We start from the raw sequence: 14,061 nt of genomic DNA, 5'->3' as shown, positions 1-14,061 counted from the left end.
GATCATTTATAAGTTGTGTCGCAATACTACCCGATATCCGGGATTGATCATAGTTTGAGCAGAGCAAGGGTTCGTATCTACCCTAATCACTATTGAGTTTGCTGTATCAACTGATAGTATATCTCATAATTGTGGTCGAGACGGTTGTAATACATTTTATGTTTGAGAGGTAATAAGGAACGCTGGTATCTGTGTTAGAGCCATCTAGTGGCGAATTTAGGGCACTACATATTACTGAGTGTTATTGCATATTATTACATTTTATACTGATTAAGCTTTGATTGTATTCTAAGTTATTGTATAATGAATCATTTATATTTTTGCATAGACGCTTGTACCATGTTTTACTGATTGCACAATATTATTAGATTAACGACAAACTCTTTTTGAGGTGTTTTATATGTCCACCTCTAGGATCAATTCCCTTTGAAATTTTTCCTTTGATCCTTTCTTTTATATAAGGCATTTGCTTTATATCCCTGACACCATGTTAGATGGCAGAGGAATCTCTGGGACCCAATGTGTTGGGAAAATTAGGGTCTCGTGACCCCTGGGTGGCACTCCAAAAAGAAGTAGATGAGGTTGAAACATGGCTATGCATGCATGCATGCAGCTATCTTCATTATAGATCAGGGTTCAGCAACCTCCGGAACTTCAGCCATGTTGAAACTACGACTCCCAGCATGAACACTTGCATGATTGTTCTCTGAACTCCCATAGCAGTGTATGGAGCATGCTGGGAGTTGTAGTTTCACAACAGCTGGAGTTTTAGTGGTTGCTGATCCCTGTTGTAGTTTATAGGAGCTGTTTCAACAACTCACAATGCATGCCTGGTCTCCTACATTCTGGGGTGAAATCAATGGGCGAGTCCTGGAAGTGGAACTGGCACCAATCAGACATTCATGGCATAAACTGTATTTTCAATATGCCATGCCATAGATGGCATTACCCCTTTACGTTTTCTTATGAACGTTGGAGAAGTTCAATCTGACATTGTGGCCCTTGGACCAGAAACGGTTGTGCGTCCCTGCCCTGACTAATGCAGAATACACAGGATTCTTAGTTATCTGCCCACTGTAATCAATACTCCCCCAGCAACTGACAGCTGCTGTGTAGACATGCAGATACACGGCAGCCATCAATCACAAAAACACATACAGCAAACTTGCCCTTGTAATATACTTCCCCTAAAGAAGACACTATACCATACGGTATGGTAACAGGTCCACTTTACACAGATCCTGAGCATAGCTTGTAAGGCTTTGTGCAGATTGGCTCATGGCTTCCGTTTTAACAGGATCCATGATCCATCTTGGGTGACCTTTCTGCAAGAACCCCCCACACCACTGATCTTGCAGAGGGAAGCATGCTTACCTGCTCCCTTCTGCTGGGTGTCATTTCACTGGGTACACATGAATGCTGCGGCCAGCTATTGGGTGCAGCAGCCACATGACCCACGTCAAACAGGATGATGACACATGGAGACCAGAGAGTGTCAGCGGGGGATGGAAGGAGCCAGAATCCAGTGGTGGACAGCAGGTAGGTATGCATCCATCCTCAGGTCCAGCAACGTGTGTGTGGGAGGGGGGGGGGGGGGGGGGTCTGGCAGAAAGGCCCCCAGAAGGGGAACAACCCTTTTAAGTATCCTCTTTAATGCATCATTTTCTAATGATGATAGATTGGTATATAATGATAGATTTGATGTAATTTCCTAGATATGCGAGACCCTTTTCTCTTCCTTGCACCATCTAATGGCTGCTATGCTTTACATCAATAGTTTGCATGCTGCTAATACAGCTGGTGCAGTTCACTCTTCTTATCCACACCACTATTTGTAGACATGGTTAAAAAGTATTGCCACTTGTTTGTAACATGGCCGGTGTTAGGGAACGGCAAACTAAGCAATTGCCCGGAACCCTGGTTTCCTACAAGGTTCCCAATGATTTCATTCAGCAATACTGCAGCTGAAAGAGATAGTTCTCCATACCCTAGTTCACCCACAACTCTGCAATTAACCTCACCATTGGCCTAGTCCATCAGGGCTTAAAAAATTAGGAGCAGCTTTATCACAAAAATACACCACTTTTGTGATGCGAAAACTGCAGATTTGCAATTTTTTAAACAGCATGTGCACAAAAATTTTTGGGCAAGTGGCGTTTCTCCACCAGCTTCCACACTTTCCTGAAAATCTGAAAAGTTTTCTAGCATAAAACAACACTGAAATCTATGCCAAGTAGAAGCTGGCATAGATACCAGTATAGGCACATGTACTGCCAGATGCTGTGCCTAATTTATGACCAGGTGTACACCTCATTGTAAATTAGGCACTGCATCCGGCAGTCCATCTGGTTACCATAGTAGACTGATGTACGCCGCCGTTCTAAGATTAACCTGGCCCTTAGCCTCTTCACTGCTCCAGATGTCTAGTAATGTTAAGATTTAAGGGGTATTCCAATCTCATACATTGATGGCATTTCGCTAGGATATGCAATCAATATCAGATAGGTGCGGGTCCCACCGAAGTGAAAGAGAGCACACTATTTTCAAAGTCTGATAGTGGTACATGGACAGCGCAGTGCGCAAGCACGGCCATCACTCCATTAACTGCTGAGACTACTAACTTAGCGGTGAATGGTGGGCGGTCCCGTTCTGGAGATAGGACTGGGTCCCAGAGGTAGGAGAAGCACCCATCTGACATTGATGGCATATCCTAGGGATATGCCATCAATGTCTGAAATGAGACAACCCCTTTAAGGATATTGCAGTTACTACAAGTTATTCCCTGTGTACTGGATAAGGAATAACTAACTGATCAGTGGGAATGTGATTGCTGGGAACTCCACCAGTTCTGACCGGTTGCTTATCCAGAGCATAAACAGTGGCTAATGCTGTATGATAAATCTAGTGCATGGCGTTTTTCTTACTGATGGTCCATCCTCTGGATAGGTCATCATCATCTGATTGGCAGGGGTCCGACACCCAGGACCTCCGCTGATCAGCTGTTGAAGAAGGCAGCAGCACTTGCAGTAGCTCCGCAGCCTTCTTGCAACTTCTTGCAGACTAGTGATGTCACGATTAGGCCTCATGTACACGACCATATGTATTTTGCGGTCTGCAAAAAACGGATCCGCAAAAAATATGGATGACATCCGTGTGCGTATGTGTGTCCGTTTCTTGCGGAACGGAACAGCTGGCCCCTAATAGAATAGTACTATCCTTGTCTGTAATGCGGACAATAATAGGACATGTTTTATTTTTTTGTGGAATGGAAATACGGACATACGGAAACGGAATGCACACAGAATACCTTCTGTTTTTTTTTTAAAATGGTTAAAAGGATTTTCCAGGACTACAATATTGGTCGCCTGTCCTCAGGATAGGACATCCATAACAGATCAGTGGGGGTATGACTCACATCACCACCACTGATCAACTGACTAAAGGCGCTGCAGCGCTCCATTGTTTATCAGGCACATTTCATAGTGGCTGGGACTGCAGCTTAGTCCCACTCTCATGAGCAGGACTGAGCTGCTGTAAGGTACCATGTACAGCCACTACTAAATGTACATAGCTGTGTCTAGCATACAATGAATTCAAAAATGGATACGGTGCAGCACGCGGTCCAAACTCCGCTTTTTCGGGACACTTTAATCATGTAATATGGAAAACTCCCAGCAGCGTTTCTAGGGTTCTTCAATGGTTTTTATTTCATTCTTCAAAAAACATACAAACAGGATGTGTTTCAGCCCATCCGAGCCTTTGTCAACTGATCAGGCTTCTTCGGTACACCGCTAATGCCAGCGATTGACTGCAGCGCTCACGTGTAGTTGACATGAACTCAAAGCTGCAGCAAGTAAACAGAGCTTGGGAAGGAGAATCAGAGCAGCATCATGGGCTCTGCTAGGTAAGTATTGCTCAATTCTTTATTGTAGGCTTTTTCCCAGTGTTGTCCGGTTTCAGCAAGAACTCCATTAAAGGGCATCTGTCAGCAGATTTGTAGCTATGAAACTGACTGACCTGTTACATGTGCACTTGGCAGCTGAAGGCATCTGTGTTGGTCCCATGTTCATATGTGCCCGCATTGCTGTGAAAAATTAAGCTTTAATATATGCAAATGAGCCTCTAGGAGCAACGGGGGTGTAGCCGTTACACCTAGAGGCTCTGCTCTTTTTGCAACTGCCGTGCCCCCTGCAATTTAAAAAGGCCCAGGCAGTGTAAATGTGATCACCTGGCCCTGTCAATCAAAGTGCAGAGAGCGCAGCAGAGAGAGCAGAGCCTATAGGTGTAATGGCAACGCCCCCGTTACTCGTAGAGGCTCATTTGCATATATTAAAACTTCACTTTTTTCAGCAATGTGGGCACATATGAACATGGGACCAACACAGATGTCTTCAGCTGCCAAGTGCACATGTAACAGGTCAGCCAGTTTCATAGGTACAAATCTGCTGACAGATGCCCTTTAAGGGATCAGAACCCGTTCAGTGGGCACACTATTTATAGGGTTTTATGTTGCAGCACTTATCATCTATTGAGCAGTCTCTAGATACTGATTCTGAAATGTGGGCACTGACTCATTTTTCTGCATTATTAAACAGTGGTTCACAGCAGTTGTGATGAGGAAAGTGCACTCTGGGCAGTCAGTGTTTTCTGCTTTCATTAGTAGACTGGGCTCCATTGATAAAATAGCTAAAATATCTAATGTCATATATAGGCAGGGGTCCACTGTGTTTCCTTTTACCCAAAAACCCTCAGACAAAATCCAAGAGAAACAGCCGCACGGCTGCAGAGTTATAGGGGTTTTAAAAAACCTGACACCTGGGTTCCCCGATGATCGGCTGTTTGAGAAGGCAGCAAGGCCCACAGTGGCACCGCAGCCTTCACGCTGCTTCCCGTAGGCCAGTGACATAGCGACTATAGGTCGTGTGGCCTGGGCGACAGCGCCTGTCCTCATAGGAAATCATTGCTCCTGCGCAGCAGATCATTGTTTATACAGTACAATCTGCCGGCAGAACGACACGATCACCTGATGAACAAGCATTTGCTCATTTATCAGGTGATCGCCGGCACCTTTCAATACAAATGCTCATCCCTGATAATCTGCCAGATCATCGGTCCGTGTAAAAGGACCTTATGAAGGGCTGTCTAAACCTGCACCAGATTTATCGCAGTACCTCAAGCTGGATAATAAATGTGGTGCAGAGCTAGATATTTTTAACTTTATGCCAACTATTGTATTACTTTGAGACAGAATTTTACTCCAGAATTGTGGTGCAAAAATGGCGCATCTTAGACTCTGCCTCCTTTCCTGCAAAGTCTTGCCCCAGTGGGTGTAACTACCAGGGTATTACGCATAGCAGCTGCTATGGGGCCCAACAACTAAGGGGGCCCATTTCCACTCAGCCATAAGGTGCAGTTAGTGATAAAATGTACATAAGGTGTCATGAAAAAGTCATACAACCCCATTCTCAGATGATTCTATATGGGGACAAGTGATGGCATAATGTGCAGGAGATGCTTCCCTCCCAACAATCCTCTGCTTAATTGAGCAGTGTAAAGGGACCTTTAACCTTGTGCATTATGGAGACCAATCATAAGCTTTTCTGAACATGTTATTGAAAGTAGTCATGTTTAATTGGAGCCCCATGGTTACGCCTCTGCTTGTCCCCTTTCCAACAAGGCCTCCCCCCCTTTGAGCAAGTCAGAAAAAAGTATAGAGAACCTAGTTCTGCTGAAATTGCACCACTTTTTAGACAAATCTGGGCCATAAATTCCTAAGGGTACAGCCACATGATTAGGTTTCTGCATGCAATTTTGGAAGCCAAAATCAGGAGTAAATTCAAAAAGAATAGAAGAATAGAAGATTTTGGCTTCCAAAACTGCATCAGGAAACCCAACCATGTGGCCATTCCCTAACATTGCCTTCCAAATTAAAACCTAAACACTTTCTATGGCCTGGTTTACACCAAATTGTCCTGTGTGATACTGGTCTGAATGCAAACAGAATGGTCACAGCTGAACAGTTTCAGTGGAAGAAACACTGGGGGTAATTTACAAAGACCAGCTTTTTATGCCGGTCTTTGTTCCCCCTTTGGCTGGGGTGTGCCTCTTCATAAATTGGGCTCATCCTCTGGCTGTGTTCGCCTGTCGTGAAAAACTACTCCACATCCTGAGTGGAGTAGTTTTTCGGCTACTTTTACGTCTAAAACTGGCATAAATGTAAGTACATATGCTGGGATCGATGATGTAGCCTAGTCCGGACCCTGTCATTTAAAGTGGTGAAACGTCTGTGCAACAAAATATTGTCAATATTGTCATTTACAAAATTGCAAAAAGGGGTGGCAAATATTTTTACACCAAAAACGGTTTTGGTGGCAAATATTTTTACACCAAAAACTGGCATAAAAATGGAAGTAAACAACCCTCACTCTTCTTCAACATACCTGTGTGTGCACCAAGCAGGACATGATCCAGGTGAGATTGCTGACTCAGCTCTTTCGTGACAGGCAGTGTGTGCACATTCCAGTCCATAGCCGCATCTCCTTGAAGTTCACTCAAGGACTGAAAAAGAGACGGCAGTGGGACAGGCAGCACCTCCAGCGAACTTCTCCGGGCCGCATGCCTACGACTTCCCTTATTCTCAGTGCACAAACCTGAGATATGGAAACAGTGTGACTGTAACTGTTATGGGACAGACGTTGTCTCGTAAATGTGCACTTTACATAGTAATCTATAATGTACAAGTCTAATAAATGGCTATGATGTCATGCAGCCTACTTACCCACACAGCTGCAGCACTGGTCCCAAAGACTCCCAAGACACAGCATGCAATCTTGACAGCAGGGACAATCATCTTCTTTCATGTTGCACTGACAGAGCTCCTGAGGAGAGATCAATGTGAAGATCATATTGCTCTATCCAGGAAATGAGTACAGGAGAGACGCCACAAGATGGAAATATAGCTTTTTCCACAAGCTGACTACATCTAGAAGTAGTGTCTATACCCACCATTATGACTAGTGTTGTGCAAAGCAAAGCATTTGAAGCAGAATTCGGTCTGAAGTTTAGGAAAACTTCGATTTGCAACAAATCGGAATTTCCCCACGCTTTGTGGTAACGAATCAGTTTTTCCTAAAATGGCGACTGCATGTGTTACAAAGTTAAAGTAAGAAGCCCAGGAACGCGAGATCACCCATAATGCTGCGCAGCCAGCCAATTCACAGATAGCCATTCCCTGTGATGTCACAGCCCTATAAAACCCTCATCCCTCGTGGTCTCCGCCATTGTCCTGTTAGCTGAGCATAGGGAGAGACGTGGCAAGCGCCCATACACTAGGGACAGTGTTGCCGAAAATGATTGTCAGAAGAATATTGGAGAGGGAGAGTGCAGAGAGACTTATTCTCTGTCAGTTTTATTTATTACTACATTTACTTATTCCAGCATCAGTCTTAGGGCGCATTCACACGACCGTGCCGTGTTTTGCGGACTGCACATGGCCGGTGCTATATAGAAAATGCCTATTCTTGTCCACGATTGCAGACAAGAATAGGACATGCTCTATATTTTTTGCGGGACCGTGGAAACGAACAACGGATGCGGACAGCACACAGTGGGCTGTCCGCATCTTTTGCGGCCCCGTTAAAATGAATAGGTTTGCACCCGTTTCACAAAATTGCGGAACAGATGCGGACCCATTAATACAGTCATGTGAATGAGCCCTTAAACTAAGATACGTAATTCAATACCAATATGATGGAAGCAATTATTATTCCTCTGCCAGTGTGCCAACCAATACCATTCAGTCTACGGGGGCCAGGTCTTAATGATGACCATCCTCATCTTTTTCTGGCTTTACTTCTTCTAAATCATCCTTCAAAGTCTCCGTCCTAGAAAAGTCAGCAAGATGCAGAGACAGGAGGAGCTGGATTTTCCTGATTACATATTCTGATCGATATTAGATGATGTGGAAAAGGAGGAAAAGCACATGGCAGATGAAGGGCTCCCACCTGTAGGACAGGAGAGCGCTGGGGTTGGAGAAGTGGGTATACCAGAGCTGATTAATATTATGTGTTTACTCTCAAATAATCTGCAGGAGATTGCAGGCCAGAACAGCAGTAATATGTATATTGTGCCCCACCTAATCAGTCAAACCCCATACCAGCAACAGCCCCGGTTTAAAGGTGCCGCACGTCCATTAACATTGAAGGACTATACAGTGCAGTCTTCATAATTAAATGAAAGGCAGCTGTGGGCTAATTGGTCGTGTGGTTCTTCACCGCAGCATGGCCACAACCTGCCCACAGCACGGCCGCTCTGTGTGGCTGTACCGTAAGACAGAGTGGCCTGGGTATACATGATTTATAGCGATTCGTGACTAATTCATTCGTAACAAATCAAATTTCTTGGCTAACTTTGGTGAAGGGGCCGAATCTCTAGTTATACCATTTAGAAACACATTCTGCTAGATTGTAACTATACCCCCGGCAGATACCATCAAAAAGAGTCATATAATCTCAACAAACACTGACTGGACACTTGTCTACATTGCATTGTCTACTATCAGTTATTTGCTGTGACCATCCAATTAGGACACCGCTAGAGCTGTCACTTGGAGTGGGGGAAGGGGGTATTAGGAACAGTGTAGAGAGCCCAGGACACTGAACACGATGGACCACCTTCTAGGCACTTGCGGCTTTGGCATTCTGTCACCTATTAATACTGTTGGCTCAAAACTGAAGACAGACTCCCTTTAAAGGAAGGGCTCCATGGTTGTATCCATTAACCGGCTGCTGTCTGCTTTTGAAAAATCCAACTATTTTTTGTCTAACAATATTAATCTCAATTTTCACACCACCATTCTTGAATAACAGTGCTGTTTTGACCGCTTATACTGCTATACGGAACCAGCTGACATACATTATATAGAAAAGTATTGGGGCACGTTACACCTATACAAACTTTTATGATATCCCATTCTACATATATTGGCATTAATATAGAGTTAGTCTTCCCTTTGCAGCTAAAACAGCTTCCGCTCTTCTGGGAAGGCTTTCTACAAGACTTTGGAGTGTGTCTGTGGAAATTTGCCTATTCGTCTAGAAGATCATTTGTGAGGTCAGACACTAATGTTGAAGGAGAGGAACTGGCTGACAATCCCATAGACATTTGATGGGGTTTGGGTCACGGTTCTGTGCGGGCCAGTTCTTCCACACCAAACTCACCCAACCATGCCTTCATGGACCTTGCTTTGTGCTCTGGAGCACAGTCATGCTGGAACAAGAAAAGGTCTCCCCCAAACTGTTCCCATAAAGTTGAAAACATACAGTTGTCTAAAATGTCTTGGTGTGCTGAAGTATTAAAGGGAGTCTGTCACCTCCATATGGCCATATACAGTGCTTACATGGCTCTGTAGCACACCTATACAGGATTGTAACGGTACCTTTGTTCTTTTCTTTACACTTGCACCAGCAGGAAAAACAAAGTTTAATTCATATGCAAATGAGCACTCGCAAGTGCCGAGGGGCGGCGTTCAGTGTGTAGGTGCCCAGGCTGCTCTGCCTTCTTTTCACTTTACTCCAAGTCCAGACCTATCGATGAGGCAAGAGACTTGTAGGGCGGGCAAAGGCAGAGACTGAGGAGGAGTAAAGTGAAAAGAAGGCAGAGCAGCCTGGGCACCTACACACTGAACGCCGCCCCTGGGCACTTGCGAGTGCTCATTTGCATATGGTGCAAGTCTAAAGAAAAGAACAAAAGTACCGTTACAATCCTGTATAGGTGTGCTACAGAGCCATGTAAGCGCTGTATATGGCCATAGGGAGGTGACAGACTCCCTTTAAGATTTCCATTCACTGGAACTAAGGGGCCTAGGCCAACCGCCTGAAAAATAACCCCATAGCATTACCCTTCTTTCGCAAACTTTGGCACAATGTAGTCAGGCAGGTAATGTACTCTTGACATTCACCAAATCCCGACTCATCCATCTGACTGCCAGTTAAAGAAGCGTGATTCATTACTCTTCAGAACAAGTTTCCACTGCTCCAGAGTCTAGTGGCAGTATGCTTTACACCACTCCATCCCACACTTGGCATTGTTTTTGGTGATGTAAGGTCTGCATGCAGCTGCTCGGCCATAGAAACCCATGGCATGAAGCTCCTGGCGCAGTTTTTGTGCTGATGTTAATGCCAGAGGAATGAATGAAATACCCAAATTCAGTTATTAAGAGGCGTGTACTAATACTTTTGTTCATATGGTGTTTAATTGGCATAACACTATACTGTATATGGGTATCTTCAGAGCACTAGTGACTTTGGAGAAAACATTATTAGGGTGGAGTCACACACAGCTTTTGTTTTGTGGCAGTTTTTGCATCAGTTTTTGATGTAGGCTCTCAAGTCAAAGCCCGAAGTGGATCCAGCAAGATACCTTCTTTAGTGTTTCCCATTCCCTTCTAACCCATTCCTGGCTTTGGTGCAAAAGACGGCATCAAAAATAGCCACAAAAGCCTGTGTGTGACACCACCATCAGGCCATTTTCACACAAGTCTAACATGAGTGCACGTCTGCATCAAAATTCCAGCTCAACTACTGATCTGATCACTCAAACTAACAGCATCATATGGACCTATGATGCTATTAGTTCAAATGCTTGGACCTGCAGTTCTGCTGGGATTTGAGGCCATAGAAGTTAGTCCATAATATGCTCAAGTGAAATGGGTCCAATGTGGAGCTTGGATGCAAATGGCAGAAGACTGGACTTTGAGGACTAGTGATGTCAAAAATGAGCAAATGTAAAACCAGAATATTTACAGTTATGACTTCACTTTAGCATTGAGAAACACAATCGGCAGTTCTACCCCTTTATCTTACCTGCAAAAGACATTTGCTGACATCACTTGCACAGAGAGCTTTGTTGCAACCAGCGACAGATGAAATGAAAGTACAGTAAGTTGTGGCCAACATGAGCCCTGCCAAATGCCATGGTTTTACCTGTCCAGAATAAAACACGTCATCAGTGATCATGGCTTTACTTTGGCAAAGCATAACCGTACCCATATACAGTATCAAAATAACTTAAAATTTTAAGATAAAAATTCTATTGGGTGCCATGCAATGAAATCTATACTCATGGGAGTTGGATGGTTACTTGCCTTCTAGACAACATATGATTAGAACATCTTCACCTTCTATTCACATTAAGTAATGTGTAAAATCATAAAGGCTTCTTTCACGCTTAAGTTTTTATGTTTCGGCAGAGGTTCCAGAAACATGAAGGAGCACATTAGAAATCACTCAGCTCCACAAGATTATTTTGAACACTGGTATGGCATGTTATATGTAACTTCCTTATTATTAATGGAAACCATCTGCACAGGGCACCTTGCATTGTCCTCTGCCTTCTCCATAAATGCTGCAGCTCACCAGGAATAGAACATTTGGTGGAGGCATATTTCCATTTCGTGTTCGCTTAAGGTGAAGTAGTATTTTTCCTTGCTAAATTATGGTCAACATGTGTATATTTTTCCAGGACATGAATATTAATGTTTTGTGTCCTACAACAGGATTTACATTACATTTTTAGGAATCTACACAGTATTATATTAGCTGTAGCAAGGATACTGCTAGTGGTGGGATAACCAATCTTTTCTGAAGGTTCATATATGGTAACCCTATATAAAAGCATAGCTAACCAAAGTACCTTAGAGTAACCACATTGTGACCAGACCTGTAATAAATGTAACCTATTCCAAGCCCCAGAACATACCTTCAAATCCATATTCACATACAATCCAGTGTCCAAAATCAGCGTCTTCCTCTTAGCTTCTACTTTTTGTGGAGTGCTGCATGAAAGGACTGTGTGTGGCAGAGGAGACTGGTGTATTAGGAAAGGGGGAAGTCTGATGAGTTTAAGGAAAAGAAAGGGGGGCTGAGAGTGAGGGAGTATAAGGAGGGTGGTAAGAAGGAGAGGGGAGGCTGTCACGGCAGAGGCCAAGTTCTATGGGGAGTAAAAGGAAAAACATGTGGAAAAGATTATAATTTGGATTGGAGCCAAGATAAAATGTGGAGCTGAAGGTAGAGAGGAAACAGCTACAGGGGGAGGGTAAATCAATGGGGATGAGTAACAAACACTCAGGGAGAGATGGGACATGGAAAATGTGGCACCTTTTATGTTCAATATCCTAAGGCCTTATATCCTTTACATATAATATCCATGAACACATCTGCCATGCCTTGTTATTAGACCTGTGTAACATTGGGTTACATGTCAGGCCTGTCATCTGTGGTGGAAAATATGCTTTATCCAAGTGCACACTGGCACTAGCGAATATGTCATTACTTGGTGACAAGGTGATTAGCAAACAGATTAGCTCACAGTCAAACATCCGTAGACGGCTCAGAAAGACATCATGAAGTTTACTTTCATTGTAATATAGGCTGGCTTCACATATATTGTTGTGGCCAGCTAGTTATTTTAGGCCGGGAGCTGGACAAAACTGATATACAGGTGCATTTCAATAAATTAGAATATCATCGAAAAGTACATTTATTTCAGTAATTCAATTCAAAAAGTGAAACTCATATTATATAGGTCCATTACACAGATAGTGATCTATTTCAAGCATCTATTTCTTTTAATGATGATGACTATGGCTTACAGCTAATGAAAACCCAAAAGTCAATATCTCAGAAAATTTGAATATTGTGAAAAAGTTCAATATTCTAGACTCATGGTCTCACACTCTAGTCAGCTAATCAACACAAAACACCTGAGAAGGTTTCCCAAGCCTTTAAATAGTCCCTCATTGAGGTTCAGTAGGCTAAATAATCATGGGGAAGACTGCTGACTTGACAGTTGTCCTGAAGACAGTTATTGACACCCTCCACAAGGATGGTAAGCCACAAAAGGTCATTGCTAAAGAAGCTGGTTGTTCACAGAGTACTGTATCCAAGCATATCAATGGAAAGTTGAGAGGAAGAAAAAAGTGTGGTAGAAAAAGATGCACAACCGACAGGGATAACCGCAGACTTGAAGCGAACAAGAAAAGGTCATTCAAGAATTTGAGGGAGAATCACAAGAAGTGGATTGTGGATGGAGTCAGTGCTTCAAGAGTCACTACACACAGACGTATCCAGGACATGGGCTACAACTTTTAACAGACACAACGTCAGAAGCGTCTTACCTAGGCTAAGGAGAAAATGGACTGGACTGTTGCTCAGTAGTCCAAAGTCCTGTTTTTAGATTAATGTAAATTTGGCATTTCATTTGGAAATCAAGGTCCCAGAGTCTAGAGGAAGGGTGGAGAGGCACACAATCCAAGTTGCATGAGGTCCAGTGTGAAGTTTCCACACTCAGTGATGATTTGGGGAGCCATGTCTTATGCTGGTGTTGGTCCACTATGTTATATCCAAAGTCAGTGCAGCCATCTATCAGGAAATTTAGGGCATTTCATGCTTTACTCCGCTTTATGGAGATGCTGATTTCATTTTCCAGCAGGATTTGGCACCTGCCCACACTGCCAAAAGTACCAATCCCTGGTTTAATAACTACGGTATCAATGTGCATGACTTGCCTGATCTAAACCCCATGGAGTATCTATGGGATATTGTCAAGAGGAAGATATGAGACACTAGACCCAACAATGCAGACAAGCTGAAAGCAGCCATCAAAGCAACCTAGGCTTCCATAACACCTCAGCAGTGCCACAGGCTGGTCGCCTTCATGCCATGCAGCACTGATGCAGTAATTCATGTAAAAGGAGCCCCGACCAAGTATTAAGTGTATATATTGGACATACTTTTCAGTAGGCCAACATTCATGTATTAAAAAACATTTTTTTAAATGGTCTTATATAAAATTGTAATAGCTGTAAGCCATAATCTTTAAAAGAAATAAATGCTTGAAATAGATAACTCTGTGTGTAATTAATATATATAATATATGCAGGGAGCACAGTGGCTCAGTGGTTAGCACTGTTGACTTGCAGAGCTGAGGTTCGAATCCGACCAAGGACAACATCTGCATGGAGTTTGTAAGTTCTGCCCATGTTTGCATGGGTTTCCTCCTTTC

At 43.4% G+C, this 14,061-nt stretch overlaps 1 protein-coding gene across 3 annotated transcripts in view; it reads right to left on the bottom strand.

Moving 5' to 3' along the window:
- The window catches only part of LOC120989050 (twisted gastrulation protein homolog 1-A-like), a 92,271-nt gene extending 80,393 nt beyond the window's left edge, over positions 1-11,878 (bottom strand). For all 3 annotated transcript variants that reach the window (XM_040416905.1, XM_040416904.1, XM_040416907.1), the window contains exons 1-4: positions 11,758-11,878; positions 10,863-10,982; positions 6,779-6,878; positions 6,441-6,650 (exon numbers count right to left, since the gene is read on the bottom strand). In XM_040416905.1, the coding sequence (XP_040272839.1) occupies positions 6,441-6,650; positions 6,779-6,878; positions 10,863-10,982; positions 11,758-11,769 (442 nt within the window). In that variant the 5' untranslated portion in view covers positions 11,770-11,878. The remainder of the gene's footprint in view (positions 1-6,440; positions 6,651-6,778; positions 6,879-10,862; positions 10,983-11,757) is intronic.
- Between the last annotated feature and the right edge of the window lie 2,183 nt (positions 11,879-14,061).

Source organism: Bufo bufo, chromosome 2 (genome assembly GCF_905171765.1).
Source record: "Bufo bufo chromosome 2, aBufBuf1.1, whole genome shotgun sequence".
Lineage (NCBI taxonomy): Eukaryota > Metazoa > Chordata > Amphibia > Anura > Bufonidae > Bufo > Bufo bufo.
Note: the sequence above shows the minus strand (reverse complement) of the source record. Positions and strands in the feature narration are given on the sequence as shown.